This window comes from Trachurus japonicus, chromosome 20, assembly GCF_045865225.1.
Source record: "Trachurus japonicus isolate A0001 chromosome 20, Traja_1.0".
NCBI classification, from domain to species: Eukaryota; Metazoa; Chordata; class Actinopteri; order Carangiformes; family Carangidae; genus Trachurus; species Trachurus japonicus.
Genome location: NC_140926.1, coordinates 20,070,570 through 20,091,588, shown reverse-complemented (window position 1 = coordinate 20,091,588; position 21,019 = coordinate 20,070,570). Strand labels below are relative to the sequence as shown.

Here is a 21,019-nt window from a genome sequence, read left to right as displayed (position 1 = left end):
TACTTTAACCAATCTTCACGCCGCAGCATCCGGTAATATTCTAGATAATAGTCTGCTTTCCAACTCTGTGACGGCGGGCTGGAGGGAAGGCCTGTCACAGTTTGAACCTGACACTGCCCCCGTGTACAAAGCCAGGTCCGTAAGGAAATCATACTCCTGGTGTTGTTGTCAGGGAGCTTGGCTGGTCTGCACACAGCCCTGACCTCAACCCCATTTAAAACCTTTTTGCTGTGAACTGAAACACGGACTCCGAGCCAGGTCTTATCATCCGCCATCAGTGTCGGACCTCACTGATGCTTTTTGTGGCTAAATGGGAGCAAACCCCTGCAGCCAGGTTCCACAATCCTGCAGCAGTGCACTGTACACTGTGTCTTTATGGTGGTTTTGTAGTCATTGCAAAATGTGCCGATATATGGGGCCATTAGGGGCCCCTTTTCCACTCGCAGGGCCCAGGCATTTGTCTGGTTTGCCTCTCCTGACATTGAACCCCCTGGAAATACTTCGCAGGACACAAGGGACTTTTATATCAGCAGAATAATTATAGCTGTTATTGTTCATCTGTCTACATACTTTAGGCCGTGTTGTGTTTTTGACCTTGTCTTCTTTATAGTACTTTGTTCTTCTCTCCCTCTCTCTGTCTCTCTTCTCTTTGTCCTCTCCTTTTTTATTTTTATGGAGCCTTTCTAAGACCATTAAACACCTTTGCCTATAATTGAAAACTCTGCCCATGAATTCACTGTATTTTCTCTCTGTAGAAGTCCCTGATAATAAGCCATGGTAAGCTTTCTGTCTTTTGTTATCACTCTTTAATTTTTTTTCTTCTTCTTCTGCCACCTGATGTCAGTCTTTGTTCCTGTCCTTAACATCCTGGCCCTTCTGTGCGCAGAGCCCTGCCTGCAAGGCCTGATATTCGTCGCAGAATGCATTTGCTCACGTATCCGTCTCAAGTAAATTAGTCGGGCTTGGTTTTCCCCTGGCCAGTCGGAAATTCTTCTGCAGCTTGTGTCCCTTACTGGGGGACAGCAGAAGGTCATGTTATCCACCCCAGGCTATCTAGCAGCTGGCCCTGTTGCTTGATAGTCGGATGAGTACTGCCAGAGAAGGAGAGGCGGACAAAGAGTTGGCTGCTGACAGTCAGAGTTACTCTCTCCTTTACTGCCTCGCCTGTGTTCTCTCCTGCTGTAAACAAAGCAGGTCATTATGTTCAATTATACTGGGCAACTAAACAGCAATTAACCATCAGAAGAATCGTGCCTTCACACAGATCTTATCCAGCTTCCGGCTGAATGGGGGGGGGGCTCAGTCATAAGTTTGGCTGTAAAGCCTCCATTAAATGTTATGTTCAAACTGTTTGACACTTAACTTTTGTTTCTGTTCATGTGAAAAAGAAACCGATGATATTAGCTGTCATTTCCACGCCATCTGAGAGGCCATTTCCTGTCATTCTTTTTTTTTTTTTTTTTTAGCCGCTAGTAAAAAAGCAATTTCCTTTTATGTCACTGTCACATACATGCCATTACTGTTTAAGAGGTATCATGAGTTTTGTACACCCTGAAATGTGTTGGATGTCAAAAAATATTAACACTTTAGATATATGTATGCTTTGTTGTCAATTTTCTTAGTGGTCAAACACATTTTCAACACAATTCCCATAGAGTCAGGGTTTATGGTGTTGGCTGAAAGTGGTGTCTACTTCTTTGTGACATCACAATCTGACAGAAGTCCTGACAGCTTGTTTTGATGGACAGCTTCTCAGTATGTGCTGTGTGCATCTCTGTGTGGTCTTACTGCTGTGATACCTTCACAGTATCAGTATTGAACCAACACCTGCTTCATAATCACATAGACATGGAGGTCTCCCTTTATAGGACCTTTACTCCAGAGCCTCTGCAGCTGATGTGCCTCTCCTCAAAAATGAAGCCTGTACACATTGGAACTGTGATCCAATTTTGTGTGCTTGCTCTCTTCCAGGTTTCGATGCCTGTGGTAATTGTCGATAGTGAAAACAAGGAGAAGAGCTCAGATATCTTATCCTTCTCAATAACACGCATTTAGCAGAGACATTTTCATCACAAACCTCCTGCTCAACACCGACACGGCCATTTCTCTCTGTTGAAGTGAGTGAAAGGACATAAAGATGACAATTACAACAGTGTAGTCCATAAATGTGGTGAAACATAATCAGACACGACAGTAAAGTCCCAGATATGCAGTAAATCTGCAGTCACATAACATGTTTTTCTTTCTCAATGCAATGACCAGCCTTCATGGATCCAACAAGATTTGTGGTGTTTTCATTTGGTTTTATTTTCTGGAACAAAAAGATGCACTTGCTATTTTCCATCAGGCTTTGTTTCCTTTGCAATGAACATGTCAGTTTGCTGCTGAATCCCACATAGACAGACCTTTGTTTTGTCAAGTTCACAGAGGTCTAGAGACAAAATTTTCAGTGGAAAAAAAAACCCTCACATAATGAGATGCTGGAAATCCTTGGGTTACTGTTTTCGTGCTTTGAGTTTGAAAACACCTCCTCCTCCTCCCTCTCCTCTTCTGAAACAGCACCTGTGGTGAGGTGATGGTTTTTTCGTATTTTACTGGCAGTGTGGAACCACAACCCACTGCATCTCAGTGTTTTTTATAGTTCTGTGCCAGCAACAACTGTGACCAGAAGCATCGTGTTTTGTGATTGTTTGCCCCTTTCTTGTGAATGCTGTATCTCAACAGCGCCAACTTTAACTCAAGGACAAATTTACTGGAATTTGTTGAGCAAAGGTCAAAAGTCACTGTGACTTCACAAAACATGTTTTGCCCTTGTGAATAGAACATCTTAGTAAAGCCTTTAGGGAATTTCTTAGCAGTCATTGATCAGGTTTTGAATGGTAAGGTTACTTTTTTTTCCTGTTGTTATCAGTCAGATTTCAACTATAAGTTGTTATCATGTTTTTGTGATAGACTGGCAACTTGTCCAGGGTGTATTGTGAATAGATTATTAATTTTAGATGCACCGTTTTAAACTGATCAGCTCTGTGTCTGTGTCATTTCCTGTTTCCACTGCCTTCATGGAAGACAGCTTTTCAGTTCAGCTCAAACAGCACAAAAGGCTGCACATTATATTTCATTCTGACTATGCCCATGCGCACACATTTTTAGCATCTGCACTTTATAACCAACTCCATTCAGCCAAAAGTCATTGTTATTAAAACCCGCGTCATCACTGTAACGCAGAGGGCTTTGACATTGAGTCAGAAAAGCTCGATAAAAGAGGCGATTTTCGATAACGAATCTCCGTCGCCAAGGTTATTTGGTTTGTCTTTGTCAGAATCCGTCCTCCTTACCCAGTTGCTTATCTTCTGTCTTAGGAGACGAGAAGTTTTAATGAGTTATTTTATTGCCTGCTTCGAGGAAGTATCCCCCTGCTAGCAATCTCACCTTTAATATTTCAAATCATCCTCACCTCATCCTCATACAAAAGAATACTCCTCAGGTATAAGCCACATATCTGGAATACTTTCACTTCTATAATTACCTCTTAAATCAGCTTGTGATCTAGGCTGATTTGCCCCGACGCCAAAGCTCCAGACAGGAGTCATCGACTTTTAGATTTCAAGCGCATATATCTGTGCTGACCCTCGCCTTTGGAGATGCAGGCAGAAATCAGTTTTACCGACTTTACTTTCAGACCCTCACCTCCTTCCTGGATGATGTTTTGTTGCATTATTTTGAAGTGAAATAACAGGACACATACGGTATATCACAGTCTGAGGCGGCTTTTGTTAGTCGTGCTACTCGGAGGGATGTGTCAACTAGAATATGGGTATCAGCGCCGGTGAAAGAAGATCCAATTACAGTGTTTCCCTCGCCGACTCATTGTGGTAGACTTTTCATTAGTCTCTCTACAGCCCCGGCATACACTATGCATACGTCAAATGCTACTTTAATGTGGTGTATGGCCGTAAAGTCCCTGTATTCAAAATTTCCCCCGCGGCACCAATGTACTACCCGTCGCTAACTCTGCACCATAACCACCTATTCTTCACCTGGCGGGGTTAGAGAGCGCCCCCACCGAGCACCGCTTCTATCTCAGCACCGCCGCACACTGGTGGCGCTATTAGAAACCCAAGGGCACAGCTAACACAGCACAGAGGCTCTCTAGTAGTGACAAATTCACAACAAAGCCTTTCTGAGGAATGAAACTACCATGGAGGTTGAAGGAATGAGAGGCGAGCGGGAGAGTGAGAGCGAATGAGCGAGGGAGGGAGGAAGGGAGAGAGAGACCTGGTGCGATGAAAGGACATGTGGCCCACTGTGACAAATGTTCCCCCTAACTTGTGATTTATCACGGTGGAGGGACTCGGAGAGCAACACACCCAGCAGCTGCAGCTCAGCCAGTATAGCTGTGGATAATACAGATGACTCCTCATAGAAAAATGTATATGTATTCATCTTTTCTTGAGCCAGAGCTTCACACGCTGTATTTTAAGGCCATAAGGAGCCAGAACATGATTGTGGTTTAACATGGGTGACTCTAAACCATTAAGCCCATGAGTCATTTTGGAGAAAATGGGGATTAGAGTATCTTAATGCCCTTGTGAAATAAAGAAGGTGTCGACTCCATTTGGACTCGCAGTTCTATTTCTCATTCAGGCAGAAGAACAAAAACTGCTGAAGCGCTCAGTGTGGTGGCTTGCTGTTTATTGAATAAGCCTTAATGGGGGAACAGTGCCATAATGCTGGACCAGTTGCATAAATATAATTAAGAACCAGGTTCTGGATTTTCTGTTTACACCTTCTCTGGATTCTTTTTTCTTTCAACATTGATACTAAAAAATCGAATGAGTTGTGATGCAAGGAGAGTGTGTAGCTTCCCAACCTTCTTAAAATGTTGTGTTTTTATTTTAGTTTCATCTTTTAGTTTTTAGTCTGATCATCTAATTCAAACGCAGATGTGAAAAGAAACCATGATGGTTCAACAGATAAAAGCTTTTTTTTCCTGCTCCCTTATCCACTTGATCATCATATGACCCCTTAGATCACCCTGGCAACCCTTTGAGTGTATCCTGATCCACAGGGTGAGAACGACTATTACACAATCAAATGTATCTTAGATTCAAACTGCAGATTTGAAATTTAACTGAGAAACTACTGTAAGTTTTTTCCTTCCTTTTTTTGCAGACAGAAAAGAAAACATTATCTAACCATTAATATCTGATTCAGAACATCAGGTTTGTTCAGGAGGGTCATGTTGTCCTTTCTTTTCTCTTCTTTTCTCTTCTTTGCTTTCATGTGTCTGCTCAATTACTGCATCACTGAGAACAAGCAGTCCCCTCTTGACTCGATGAAAATTACAGGGCATATTCAAGATGTTGCTCATCACTGTTATTTCTCTGCTATCCCAAACACATGTATGGGCAGAACATATAGAAAAGGCACTTTGAAAAGGTTGGAAGTAACTAAGAAAATGTATTGAAGTGCTCCAGTGAAGTACAGTGTTGCAGTACAAAGATCACTACATTAACATATAAACATGCACATCTAATATACACATAACACATCATCCTGACCATACATAGATGTTTAGAGACAGATAAGACCTGTGCTGTTGGATCTGTGCTAGGTTTAGGTCACAAAAGTTCATGTACTATTAGTATCATCATATTAACAATGATGATGGTGTAACTGAGAGAATCAAACCCAAGATTTATGTGTGAACAAGATTAAAAAGTATTATATCTCTGAGGGAGTTGTAATCAAATACTAGGGGATATTCTGTCAGAGAAATAGGAAGTCGGAGTAATGGGTGCAGAAATATAGAAATGTATGGTCGGAGAAATGGGAAGTCAAACAGGAGCTGTGCGCCCATAATTGTGTACCACTGGTGTATTTCAGCAGTCTCAGCTGTTCTTTGAATTTAATTTTTAAAAAATAGAAAAATGAAATAAAACACTCAACGACACAGAGTCTAAATATTTTTCAAGAGTGAATTCCATATCTCTTTTCTGATTATAGATCAGATATACAGTATGTTTTACTGTTTCATACTTCTCTGAGTGCTATGTGCAGCATGGTGGTGCCTCAGGTTCTGGGTTCGATCCCTGGGCCTAGATCTGCCTCTTCTCCCTGTGCCCACTTGGATTGTCTCTAGGTTCTCTAGCTTCCTCCCACAGTCCAAAGTCATGTGTAATAGGTTGATTAATGACATCCCATATGTGTGTGTGTGTGTGAGAGAGAGGTTGTTTGTCTCTATACATTAGACCTGTTGTAGACTGGCAACCTGTCCAGGGTTAACCCTGCCAATGGATTACATCAGCTGGGATGGGCTCCAGTCTGTACTAGCACAGTACTACTGTAGTACTGTACTGTATAGCCAATGGATGGATGGATGTTTACCTGCTATGTTTTTATTCAGTCTTTATTTGATGCTTGCAACCTCTCTTCTGATTGGCTCTCTAACTTGTCCAGAGAGAAGACTGAGACATGAAATGTAAAGCTACACTCAGATGGTTTCCGTTCTTAAAACCACTAATGAATCTTAAGATAATTCAAATGAAAGGCCGGAGGGGTGTAAAATATTGGACCTTCATATTCGGAGTGTATGACACCTTTGTTGATGAAAAGTCTCCCTGTAATCTTCACAACATAAAGCTTTCTTGTTGTTTTTGGTCTTTTATGCATCAGCATTAGCCAACAAAAAATAAAAAACAATAAATAGGGAAAATAAAATCAGTTTTTGCTGCTCACATGAAAGCCCCCTCGGAAGCCTTTAGAAAGACTGTCAGCCTGGTGCTGCAAAACTGTTAGGGGAAAAAATATGGGTTATTAGCAAGAAAGTTCAGAAAGGACGCTCTCCAGCCACATCAATTTAGAATAATTACAGGAGCCTAATGACATGTGATGCCTATTTAAGATCATTTTTTAGGCTTCACTACTCATCATCTTATGCAAAAAGGGGAAAAAGCCCATTGTGCTGATGTTTTTTTCTCACCAGGTTCCCTCTTTCTTGGTGAAAGGAGTCCAGGATGCTGCAGTGAAATGCACTGTGGGAGCTGTCCATTAAGTGGTGCTGAAATCTATCTCAGCACAGCGAGGCTTTTGATGCTGTCTGGATCAGTACGGGGAGGTGTCCCTTTTTTTAACCTGTTGCTGAGATGTGTTATAGTAGCCACCCTTTTAGCGGATGCTCTAAATGTGTTTGAAGGTGCTGTTTGGAGGAGTGCTATTATTCCAGGAAGTGCTAGTCCTTGGACGGACTGATAGCCTGCTGAATCAGCCACTTGTCGCCTCTACAAAGGGCATATAGCAACATAGTGACTTTGATTGCTTTGATTTTATTATTATTTTTTTTTAAACAACTTTCTCTTCTGGCTTTGGATATACGCTGCCCATTAATGATATTTTCAGCTTGATTTTTGATTTTGAAATGGGTCGGGGGATTATTTCAAAAAGTGCTATCCATCGTCAGATCAGATTTTTTGAAGCATATTATGAGATGCAAAACACGGAGAACTGGCTTAAAGCAAATCCTGAACACACCCAATTTAGTGCGTGAAGCAATTGTTGTTGTCATAACGACAGAGCCCTCCAAAAAAAAACAAGATGATGTCCATGCAACTCCTATTAAGAATATGTCATTTGCATTTATTAGCTGGAGGGAAAAAAAACAGCATTCTGATGAGAGCATGAAGTAAAACTTAATAAAATCACAAAGGGAATTCACACTTGAGGCTGTTTCCTTTTGTTTTATGTGAAGCTGTGGTTATGAATGAAAAGAGGAACCACAGATGCATCAAAGAAAACTACATCCTCAATAGCCAAGATGGAACTATTAGAAGGTGATCTTCTGCTGCAATCTTTGAGCCTCAGCCTCACTCTCCACTAGCAGGGAGGTCATACTGTACACAACCAGTGTTCAAGTAAGGAAGGCTGAAAAATCACCAGCACAGCCGTGCTCATCAGCCTTGGTGCTGGAGACGCCGGTGTGGTTATGGAACCTGGCTTTTGTTGACATTTCAGGGCTGAGTGGTGCGAGGGCTGAGGAGTCACACCTGGCATAAAGTGCTGTATACTGTCACAGGAGAAGAAACTGCATCCTAATGCACAGCCTCTCTGTCAGGACGATGGGTCCTAGCTGTGTTTATTGAAGGGCCGCACACAAGGCGTATTCGTATAGGGAGAAGGAGCCGGGGGGTGGGGAAGCAGGGAAAGAGATGGAAAAACAATTACTTTTTTTTCTCCAATATCCTGATGCTGGCCATCATGTGTGAGACAAATAAGAGCGTAAAAATTGAGGCGCACGGTCGTACGACGCAGCACCTGCTGGGTAGCGGAGTCTCTGAGTGTGAATCTCAGACCTTTTGGTCCTGCTCTGTGTCAGAGCCACAGTAATCACTTATCCATCCTCGACCTCTCTCTGGGGCGACGTTGGTCTTATTTTGTGAGCGAGCTTCCCCCATCATATCCAATAAAGGCTTTGGCTGAATCAAAATTTACGTCCCAAGAAATAACACCGCAGCCCACAAGGAAACGAATACCACCTCCACGTATTTAATCAAAACAAGTCACGGGGTTTTACAGCACTGCACAACTTTTGTTTTTGAAACATCCCATTACACCCGTTCCCCTGGCTATTCCATGCACTGGGGGCTTGCTACATTGTACGGTTTGATTTTTTGAATTAATGTAACACTGATAGATGGCTTTGGCCATATGCAATGACAGAATATGTTCTAGGAGAGTGGAGTTGGCTGTAACTCAGAAAATATTGTTGTTTAGATTCCATTTCCTCCACAAATGGGTGTGTAGGGACACGTTTTATGGATGTGGATGTGAGCGTGCATGTACTTGAAATCAAACAGGGACTGTATTTTGTGTGGGTGCGAAACAAAACACAAAAGCACAATGTACTGTAGTAGGATTAAAGGAGTAGTTCACCAAAAATAAAATTCAGTCATTGTTGACTCACCCTCATGCTGATGAATACTCCGGAGTAGTTTTCGTTTTCCTCAAAGTGCATCTGGAGACCCGGGAGGGGCGTTCAAAACTCTATGAGAGTAATAGCGCCCGACACAAAAACGTCCATAAAACTACACAAAAACCCTGTAATATTCCTCCATACTCCTGGTCCGCTGCAATCTAAGTGTCCTGAAGGGATATAGTCTAGAGTTTACTCAAAACAACGTCATTTAGGCAAGTCCGGTCACATCGAGAGAGCGTGCACCAGGCAAATTCAATACAGGACTGTTTAGGCTGTAAAAATGTCCTAAATTACGTTATTTGGAGTAAACTCTGGACTATATCCCTTCAAGACACTTGGATTGCTGTGGATGAGGAGTTTGGAGGAATATTATAAGGTTTTTGTGTAGTTTTATGGATGTTTTTGTGTCGGCCCTATTACTCTATAAAGTTTTGAATGCCCCTCCAGGTCTCCAGATGCACTTTGAAGAAAGAAAAAAACTACTTCGGAGTATTCATCACCATGAGGTTGAGTCAATAATGACTGAATTTCATTTTTTGGTAAACTATCCCTTTAAGGAATCATATTTTAAAGTTATATGTTAATTGAGCTTTTTAAATGTTGCCTCAGAATAAAGCTGCACTCTTCTGCCCTGCCTGGGTGTCAATTTTAAAGTTCTGAGTGTTTCAACCAGAGACTCCTTCAAAAACACCAGATTTCCATGTAATGTGCATGATCCCCACCGTACCCGGTGGTGTTAGTGGGGATTTAACGCTTTAGTTGTCCAAATATCTCAATTAAAAAAAAGCTAGTACAGCCAGAGCAGTCAAGGAAACAACTGTTTGCTTGACTTAAACTAGAAGCCTACCACAGTCTTTGCTTTGGTTTGTGCTTCTAAAATAGAATTGAGCAAGGGAAACAGAAATTGGAGTCAATCTGTGCAGCTATTTTCTTTTTTTCCCCTTTTTTTCCTAGTGTCTTTTCAGACCAGCAGCTCTTCCCTTTTCCACCTCATCCTCTCTCAGTTTGTGTCATCAGAGGAGTATCAGCTCATTTTTCCAAGCTTCCACTTGGTTGGCTTTGTGATTCTTATCCATTTTCCTCTATACTTTTTAGCATATGGAGGCTATTTTTGCACAAGCTTGCACATGCACCGGAGACCTCTCTGAGTCACTCAGCCGCACGCCCCTCGGATGGATTTCAGCAAACTAAATATAAATACCAGACTCAGACTCTGCAGGATTAATTAGAGATGCCTCTTTAACAATAATTATTTTTATCTACATAATAATCACCCAGTGGCCGTGATTGTGTTTCCACTAATTACAGAGCTATAATCAATGCCAAAATAATGTGGCAGTGTATGGTATTTTAAGATGTGTCATTTATTGATTGGGTTGATGTTTTAATTAGGCAAAGCGCTTCCAATCCATCAGGTTGGCTGCTAGCTTGGCAGCGGCAGCGAAGCGATGAGGCGGAAGTCAAGTTGGATGGCTCCAATAGAGCTCAGGCAGGTCGGCACTGTCACTCACTTAATTCCTGACTTTCCCAGAACGCGTATTTAAACAGGTGCCCCCAGGAGCATTCATCACTGCCGTCTCCTGTCCATTCATCAACATCAGAGTCATGAGGTTTGTACACTCACTCGGTAACGCAGCCACAATAAGGTGGTTATTGTGTTCTCGGCTGCACAGCGGTCCGACCACATAGCATCCGTCATCAGCCAATAGGGCTTTGGCCCAGAGTGGCCGTCATTAGTCGGGGGGCTGATTGATTGGATGTTGAGGAGTCGCTTCGGTTTCATAAATCATCGCCTTGATGGTAAATACAGGCCGAGTTTGTTGGAGAGAGGGCTGCTAATGTAGTTTTGAGCCACAAGTGGCTGCACGGAGCTCTGAATGCCGGGTGGGCTTTCGTTCTTTTTCAGAATAACAACGGTCAGGTCAGGTGGTTGTGTTTGTGGAGAAACAAAATGTACGTATTTCTTCAAATATTCATAATTGTAAAGAAGTGAGGAAACAAATTTCTTTGACAACGTTACCTAATGCAAAGTCACCCTGGCTTTGTGTTTGCAGTTCTATTGTCAATACAATACCTTTTGAAATACAAGGTCCTTTTCAATGGGGTTTACTGTATGCATAGGTAGAGAACAGCTGTTCTGTCAGTGACTCACAAACTATTGATTGGTCCACTATACATCTTTAACATGGAGTGAGACGTCCTGATTATGGTGTTTAACTCTTGTTTCCTCTACCACCACCACCACCACCATGAGGTTGGCATCTTTATTTTGTTTTTGTGAAACATCTTACCATCTGTTGGGTGGTCAGGATTAGCCTACTCCTGCACTCACAGAGAGGCTAGAATCACTGTAGATTTCTACTCTGGTGTTGGAATCAGAACATTTTGGCAAATGGCTTGATACATTTTGGCCATGAAAAGTAAATGTTTTGCTGATGGTATAAACTTTTGGGTAACACTTTATTTGATGCCTATCTCTATAACACATTATAAATTATCACAAGGCTTTATAACAATAAGCATAACACATTATAGAGCATTATAACTCTAATTCTTGACCTTATAAGCCATTATAAACTGCTCTGTGTGTTATGCTTTTTGTTATAAAGCCTTATGATAATTTATGAGCGTTACAATGATAGTTATACACGTTTATAAGCCAATTATAACACATTATAACTTTATTTATAATGCATTATCGATGTGGGCATTGTCAGCGACTTATAACAATTATACCGTAGCCTATTATAATACCTGACCTTATAAGTCATGATAAAATGCTTCATAGTGTGTTATGATTATTGTTATAAAGCATTATGATCTTTTATGAGTGTTTATAACTATAGTTACACAGTGCTATAACTGCATTATAACTCATAAGTATGATTATAATGCATTCTAGAGATAGGCGTCAAATAAAGTGTTACCCATGATTCTGTAACGTTTTATGAAGTCAGGACAGGTCCTTGTAGCGCTTTTGTTGTCTCTCCTTATAATTTTGAGCACTTTAACCCAACCCAAGTCAACAACCCAACATCAACGTCCCAACTCAGGGAATAGAATGGCCATGCACTCTTCACTTCAGAAACGTAAGCATTCCACTTTAACTTTTCTCAAAAGCTTGAAATGACAACGCTCCCTTCATCTGCTTATTTACAGACACCTTTCTCTAGGGACTGTTGTTCATGCAAATGTATAGACACTGCCAAAAACAAAAAAAAACAAAAACTGCCACCCAAAGAGCAGGATGAGTCAAAGGTCAATTACAAAACAACGCTGGCACAAAATGACACTATAACATCTCATCCAAGCATATCCAAAGGTGTTTTTTTTTTCTTTTTGCGCTTTGAGGCGATCTTTCTGAAGCACCTGCCCTCTTTCTGCCCGTTGCGCTCCGCCGGTCACATGAAGCCACGCTGCAGACGTTCATTTGGGACTCCACGGTAATTGACTTCACCCAGCTGCCGCCTGATTTTAATTAACAGTGCGGCACATTCGACTACGAACCTGCAATATAAAGAGTCAAACTGGAGACCAAGGTATTAATTAACATTAAGTACATCTCAGAGCAAATCAAAGCAAGTCATTTCCTCGCTGTGTTTAACAGGGATTGTACAACAAGTAGCCTAATTGAACAAGGCCCATGAAAAGAAATTTGCTTTCTTATCGTGAAATGCACGACAACATGAGAGGTAACTCTCAATTCTGCATGCTGCAGCAACCTGAGTCTGCTCATTATGTTTCCGGCCTCCAGGATTTAGTTGAAATCTAAGATTGACTTAACTTTAGTGCAAGCTACACTTTTATTGCAACTACCTCGTCCCCTGGATCGTAACTTTTTACAACCGCTCAGGTCTTAAACATCATTTCGAACATTCTCTCCGCTGACTCTGAGTGTTATTACATCTCCAGCCCCTTGTAGCATTTAATCCTGTTACAGTAGATTCAAGCCACTTTAATGTTTCAGCACTGCTGCTAATGTGTCAGTGCGGCTGGGCATTGGTGTTTTCTTTCTTAGTACAGCAAGAAAGTTATTGCAAGAAAATGTTGTTTCCTAATGCTGCAGGAACCCAACATTTGCTGCTTTAATTTCTACTCGACCAGTTTGCCAGCAGCTTCAGCACTGGGATTTGATTGAATGAAATTATAATATTGTGCTATATAAGAATAAACTGTGAAAATGCTGCCTGTGATTGGAACAGTTAGAATGACTTTGGGCTTTGAAGTGAATATTGTATCATCTTATATACAGTAGGGAATTCATTATTTAAGTTTCAGCACTTAATTTCCAGTGTGCATTTTTAATTGATACTGTAGCCTATGTCATTCTGCAACACAGCTTAACTATGGATGACTTATGGGTCTACACAGTATGGGTCTCTATATATCTGCCTCATTTATTTTTTTTCTTCTTCTTTTCCTCCCAGTTTAGCTTGATGTGCTATTTGTAGTTGATGTTGCTATAGGAGAATTCAGGATAATTGTCTTAAATGTCTTAAATATTTGAACATGTTTGTAATATTTCTATATTTATGTGTTTTCAGATTGAGCATATTTCATTTTATATTGTAACGTAGAACCACAGGAAGAATTGAGTTCCATAATAAACTAAACTAAACTAAACTAAACAAAAAACCCAGCACGCGCCTGTGGAATATTTAACACTTCACGGAGAGTCCCGCATCGAGCGTTGAAAGAAGAGATGCGCGCCTTCTCCCTCTCTCTCTCTCCCCTTCCTCGCTCTCTGCTGTCTCCTCCTCCTCTTTCGCCTCCACTGAAAATCTTTCGCCTTTTTCTCCTCCCGAGCAGCGCGTCCCTCCACCACTTGTTATTTCACACCTTTACCGCCACTAACGCAGCCCGTAGACTCCGTGAATAGACCTCCTCTCTCTCCCTCTCTCTCTTTCTTTTTTTCTCTTCCACCGGTTCTCAGCTGCTGCTGCCGTTCCCGCTGCTGCTGCTGCTGCTGCTGCTTCTGCACCGGTGTGTCTGTCAGTATTTGCATTTTTTTTCTTTCCTCCTTCTGCCGGGGAAACAACAGTTTCTCCCAGCTTCAGGGAATCATGACCACTGCGAAGGAAGGCAATGCGCCGTCGAAAGCGTCTCAGCAGCAAGACCAGGTACCGACTCTCACTCACCATGCCCTCGCGCATTACCATCAGCATTAACCTCTGTCGCCTTTGCTTTTGCTTTGGCCAACACTGACTTGTAATTGCCATGCGGCGCTGCGGCGACTTTTCAAACAGCTGGTAATGGAGCGTTGGGTTTTTTTGGAGGAAGAGGGAGAATAAAATAGAAAAAACACATAAAAATTTCATTTGCACCCAGAGTCAAATGGAAGTGGTGACTGTAGCTGTCAGTTCATCACGACCTGGAGGAGGGGGAGCTGTGATCTTCATCACACCCGGCTGCGATCATCATCATTCAACACCATCATCATCATCATCATCATCGTTATTATTAAGCAATGCAGTCATCACCATTCACCGACTTTACGCACACGAGACAACGACCAGTTTGTGTTACTGTTTTTTTCCCCCATCACAGCCAGTCCGCGTCACCTTGCAGCATGTCACGCACGTCAACTCATTTAGCCCACCGAACTTAAATCCGGTCGTGCATCATGTGGGGAGGCCGGCCTGCAAAAGTGCGACTGGATGTGAAGTGCACATCAACAGTTTTAATCGGGTTGAAATCATCATATCACGCGCATTTTGTAGTCTAAAGGCGTTCAAACCTCCTGCCTGCTTCCAGTATTATTTTTTTTAGGGGGGCTGGAAACACTGTTGCGTGCAGGGTGGCTCTGCTCTGTCTCCGTCAGTCAGTGATGATGGAGCATCTGTTGACCCGCCTCCACAGGGGTACAAGTGCCCCACACAGTAATGTTCAGTCATACAGGGAAACAATGGCGTTTATTTTGGAGTAGCTGTTTCATGTTGTGGGAAAATAAAATAAAAAATCACACTCCCTCTCCTCTGTTTTGTTTTGTTAATGCCAGGGATGACAAATAATAGGCTGCACCTCATCCTCCTACAGTACAGTTGAACAACAATGGAATAGAGGGATGAGTGTGGTTGTAACAAAGGCATTTTGAGTCTTTGAAAGTTTATAGATATGAAGAAAAATCCTTGTAACTTTTGAAATGTTTGACAATGGCACTATTTCTTTCTAATTCCTATCAGTCATTCAAAAAGAGTTGTATTACTGTCATTCAATAAGAATTATAACAAAACAACCTTTTCACCATCATGTTTTATAGAGATTTTGATCTTAAAAAACCTTGAATCTTTGCATTCACATGTACAGTATGAATTGTGCAACACATTCTTACACTACAGCTTTATGTGGTCATACCGTTACCATGTGTTGTTTGGAGTCAGTCTTTCAGCACAAGCCAGGCTCCACTTGTGCTGCTGCACTTGTCTAAAGATGACAGAGAAGGTGAGCGGGACACTTGGCTTTATCCCGCCAAGCAGACAATCTTCCCCCGCTGTGATTTAGCTGCAGTCTGTCAGTCACACCCTCAGAGGCAGGCAAAGGTCTGCTCGCCAGTACCCACCTTGCATATTCCGCACATGCAGTGGCCACCGGCACAGGCGTCAACAAAAGCAGCTGATGCTTTGAGGAGATTGTAGTGAAATGATAAGAAAGATTTAAAAAAAAAAAGAAGGAAAACTTTGCTGCTCCCAGTTTTTCAAATGGGAGAATCTGCTGCTCTTTATCTGTTGTTTATCATTGTTAATGAATTATATTTGGGTTTTAGACTGTTGGTTGTATTAAACAGGCAATTTAAACACCATGGGCTCTTTTTCTGCCAATTTACAGGCTGAAATGGGGCTGTGATAATCAATATTAATTATTTTTTCCACCTAATCCATTATTCAAACTGTGTTAAAGTTAAAGGTATTTAATTTATAATTATACAACAAACCTTTGGAATGAGAATGTGTGGCCATTTGTTCTTTTTTTTTGTTTTTATGCATGATCAATGGTATAATGATTAATGTTCTAACTACTAATCTTTTTGTTGAAACCCTAATTTTACATCTTTACATTTTCTGATACAATTTTGGCTGAGGCTCATTAGCCTATGGTGTTGGCTGCATGAGTTTTTTTTTTGTTTTTTTTGTAATCGCAACTGAATCATGTTGCAGAAATGATTCTTAACACCTGCAGAAACCAATTCTGTTTTGGAAATGACTGATAAGATTAAAGACCTAGTGATGCTGAAACACCAGTAAATAGCAAATGGTGGCTGTCAGTGGATTTTCCTGAGGCATGAAGCTCCAGCAAAGTGAAAAATTGCTTCAAGCGTATTAGGTTGTAAAATCGGCAACGCGACATAGACAAGCACGCTTGCGCACATAGTATTGCATCTGTGTGTACGCCTGCGTCTACACACACAGAAGCATACTCAGCCTCTGTGATTACGTGAGGTCCTGTTGTGGCCTCTTGATTGATGGTCTGCTAGCAGGGCTTGTGGTCCGGGGACAGAGGACGGAGATAGAGGGCAGCTCACCAGAGATAGCAACAGCAGCAACAGCTCTCCAGTAATCAGCTAGTGGCAGTCCGCTGAGAGAGTCACACCACTAACCCTCATTACTGCAACAGGGCGGAGGTTCTGAAGGTGTGAGCGGTAAAGTCGGGGAAGGGGCGCTAATGCATTTACACAGGCAAAGATCCATTTGTAGCTAAAGTAGCTCTTTTTTGTTGTCAAAGTACAGTTAACTTTGATAATTACAATGACAGTGCAGTAACAGAGAGTAGTATCATGGGAAACCTGCAGCTTGAGCACAAAGTACTCGCTGAAATTAAATTCAGCTTCTTGATATAGAGACTTCTCCAAAAGAGATGAGAAATGAAAACTGGAACAAGAAAGTCCTGTTTCCAGGGAGGGAAATGTGCTTTAGACTTTTGGCTTCTTTTGTCTTTGGTATTCTTAACTTCATAAAGCAGCTGCCTGTTAAACATTGGTGTGAAGTGAGCAGTGTAGGCTTATCACATTACATGACAAATTGAGTTTTTGCAGATACCTCTTACATCTCAGGGAGTCCAGTGCAGCTTGAATGCAGGATGAAAGCACCCAAGTAGTTAGAGCAATTTAGCAGGATACTCTGACCATCTGTGAAAAAATTTATTACCACTAGCTTTCTTTACCATTGTGTTCCTGTAGGTGTCTAGTAACAGCTCTCAATTTATTTATTTCCAAATCCATTGGGAAAATTCTGGAGAGTCAATCAAAGTTAAGGTGCCCAGAGGGCTCGGGTGAAAAAAAAGAAAAAAAAATGAAAATTCTAATTTAAGCTTGTGAGATGTCTAACTAGGGGTTTTAAGGGGTGCTGAGTTCATTTCAATCATTAGTTTTGAGTAGAAATGTTTCCCTGACCATATATTATTGGTATATTTGAGTTATAGTGTATGGCAAAGGGTATAGTAAAAGTCATTGTTGAACAGATTCTAGCCTATTCTAAATCTAAAGATTCCATTCTAAAAATAAATAAATAAATAAAATGAAAATAAAAAAGAAGAAAGAAATACAAAATACTTCAGAAGAGTACACTAGTTAGAAAAAAAAACACAAATAGTGGGAACATACCGCACACTAGACTGGGTTATGAGGATCTTTAGTTTATTTCAGAGCAACGCGTTACGCTTGTGGCTTCTTCAGGCTCATGCTGAGACCAGGAAGTCAGGGGATTTTTTAAAGGAAATGGTACTCAATCAATTTACATAAGTAATTGAACAAGGTGAAAACATATTTAACAATCAAACATCAATGGCTGGGGAGTACCATAGAAATGGATAAAACATATAATTAAGTGCATTCAGCAGCTTTACAGCAAATTTTAGTACAGTGTACCTTCAGTGATTCACTTACAGAAAGGCAGTGTCTATACACAACAATACAACAATACAATGCAAACAGGTCATATACAAATAGGCAATCTCATCCATCATAACATCAAAAATATATACATACCGAGGATGAACACAGGTGTTAATAGTGAGGATAATATCACTCAAGTAGAGCAACAATAGGCAAGATCATCTTTTCGTCATTTTCAGTCAGACCAGGACCAGTCATACTTCAGAAGAGTGATGACACCAACTGTGGCACATGCATGATACCCAGTACATGAGTGTGTGGTTTCTATGGTCATGATGCCCTCTGGAAGGATTGAAGGGAGCATTGCATCATGGCAAATATTTTTGGAGAACAAACACGATTTTAAGGTAATGATAGTTACCTTTTGACATAATAATAGTTTTTCCTCTGCTAGCACACGCGTTTTATCTAGTAAATTAAGAAATGCATTAATATTCTCTTGTTTATTGCTTAAAAAGAACAACCATTCACCTAGCTAAATGTTAGATAACTATCTAGTTAGCAAGCATGAGAGTCATTAGCAAATGTTGATAATGTCCATAGGAGCTAGTTTATGTTGTAATGTAGTAGTGATGAGCTAGAGCTAATTTATGTAGTAATTCAGTTTCAATAGGTACACAACTGTCTTGATCGAGTCCATGGTCCATCATATTGGGGAAAAAAATATATAACCAGTGTGATCAATTGAGTTGTGGCAACCTTCTCTACTATAGTAACCTTAGTCTAGTTGTATGGACCACCACAGTCTGTTTTTTGACACAAACCATGACACTTGTCTATTTTTAGCAGGTACAACATGTGCATGATTAAATTATCTGACTTTGAGTAATTTAATCATGCACATATGTGTCTACCTATTATCCAGACATGGCTCAGGAATTGTATTATGTCACCTTTTACATGCAAAAATCATATTTTTGTGAAAAAAACATGCTTTCCACAGCATCATGGGTCCTCTCCTTCATGGCCATGGGGAAAATGGAAGGGGCTTGAAAAGATAATGGTCAGATGACCAAAAATGTGTTCCTCTTGTTTATTGCTTAAAAAGAACAACCATTCACCTAGCTAATGTTAGATAACTATCTAGTTAGCAAGCCATGAGAGTCATTAGCAATGTTGATAATGTCCATAGGAGCTAGTTTATGGTTGTAATGTAGTGATGAGCTACAGCTAATTTATGTAGTAATTCAGTTTCAATTAGGTACACAACTGTCTTGATCGAGTCCATGGTCCATCATATTGGGGAAAAAATATTGAGTTGAGTTGTGGCAACCTTCTCTACTATAGTAACCTTAGTCTAGTTGTATGGACCACCACAGTCTGTTTTGACAAAAACCATGACACTTGTCTATTTTAGCAGGTACAACATGGAGTTTATGGCTTGAGGTGCTTCATTTGTGATGGTCCTGGGACTGAGATTCAAAAGCTCTCAAAAGTCACCTCAAAAGGCCATCCTCAGATTTTAGCTTATTCTGAGGGTGTGGATGATGCAGCATTAATCAGAAGACTGCATGAGGACTCTTTGTCTCGGTGCTGTGTCCAACAAACTGTTTTTTTAGTCGGTCTTGGTAGAAATTATCAGGTGCATGATACAACTCCTGAGCCATGTCTGGATAATAGGTAGACACATATGTGCATGATTAAATTACTCAAAGTCAGATAATTTTAATCATGCACATGTTGTACCTGCTAAAATAGACAAGTGTCATGGTTTTTGTCAAAACAGACTGTGGTGGTCCATACAACTAGACTAAGGTTACTATAGTAGAGAAGGTTGCCACAACTCAATTGATCACACTGGTTATATATTTTTTCCCCAATATGATGGACCATGGACTCGATCAAGACAGTTGTGTACCTATTGAAACTGAATTACTACATAAATTAGCTCTAGCTCATCACTACATTACAACATAAACTAGCTCCTATGGACATTATCAACATTTGCTAATGACTCTCATGCTTGCTAACTAGATAGTTATCTAACATTAGCTAGGTGAATGGTTGTTCTTTTTAAGCATTAAACAAGAGAATATTAATGCATTTCTTTAATTTACTAGATAAAAGCGTGTGCTAGCAGAAGGAAAAAACTATTATTATGTCAAAAGGTAACTATCATACCTTAAATCCGTGTTTGTTCTCCAAAAATATTTGCCATGATGCAATGCTCCCTCTCAATCCTTCCAGAGGGCATCATGACCATAGAAACCACACTCATGTACTGGGTATCATGCATGTGCACAGTTGGTGTCATCACTCTTCTGAAGTAAGACTGGTCTGGTCTGACTGAAAATGACGAAAAGATGATCTGCCTATTGTTGCTCTACTTGAGTGATATTATCCTCACTATTAACACCTGTGTTCATCCTCGGTATGTATATATTTTTGATGTTATGATGGATGAGATTGCCTATTTGTATATGACCTGTTGTGTTGTATTGTTGTATTGTTGTATTGTTGTGTATAGGACACTGCCTTTCTGTAAGTGAATCACTGAAGGTACACCTGTACTCAAATTTGCTGTAAAGCTGCTGAATGCACTTAAATATATGTTTTATCCATTTCTATGGTACTCCCCAGCCATTGATGTTTGATTGTTAAATAATGTTTTCACCTTGTTCAATTACTTATGTAAATTGATTGAGTACCATTTCCTTTAAAAATCCCCTGACTTTCTGGTCTCAGCATGAGCCTGAAGAAGCCACAAGCGTAACGCGTTGCTCTGAAATAAACAAACTAAAGATCCTCATAACCCAGTCTAGTGTGCGGTATGTTCCCACTATTTGTGTTTTTTGTTTTCTAACTAGTGTACTCTTCTGAAGTATTTTGTATTTCTTTCTTCTTTTTTATTTTCATTTTATTTATTTATTTATTTTTAGAATGGAATCTTTAGATTTAGAATAGGCTAGAATCTGTTTCAACAATGACTTTTACTATACCCTTTGCCATACACTATAACTCAAATATACCAATAATATATGGTCAGGGAAACATTTTTACTCAAAAACTAATGGTTGAAATGAACTCAGCACCCCTTAAAACCCCTAGTTAGACATCTCACAAGCTTAAATTAGAATTTTCATTTTTTTTCTTTTTTTTCACCCGAGCCCTCTGGGCACCTTAACTTTGATTGACTCTCCAGAATTTTCCCAATGGATTTG

At 40.6% G+C, this 21,019-nt stretch overlaps 1 protein-coding gene across 8 annotated transcripts in view; it reads left to right on the top strand.

Annotated features, from left to right (window-relative positions):
- dpp6a (dipeptidyl-peptidase 6a) overlaps positions 1 to 21,019 on the top strand; it is a 219,788-nt gene that overhangs the window by 101,875 nt on the left and 96,894 nt on the right. The window contains exon 1 of one of the 8 annotated variants that reach the window (XM_085764052.1): positions 13,911 to 14,091. The exons of the other annotated variants lie outside the window; for them this stretch is intronic. Coding sequence (XP_085620178.1) covers positions 14,035 to 14,091 — 57 coding nt within the window. The 5' untranslated portion in view covers positions 13,911 to 14,034. Of the gene's footprint in view, positions 1 to 13,910; positions 14,092 to 21,019 lie in introns of those variants that run through there. 8 annotated transcript variants of the gene reach the window in all.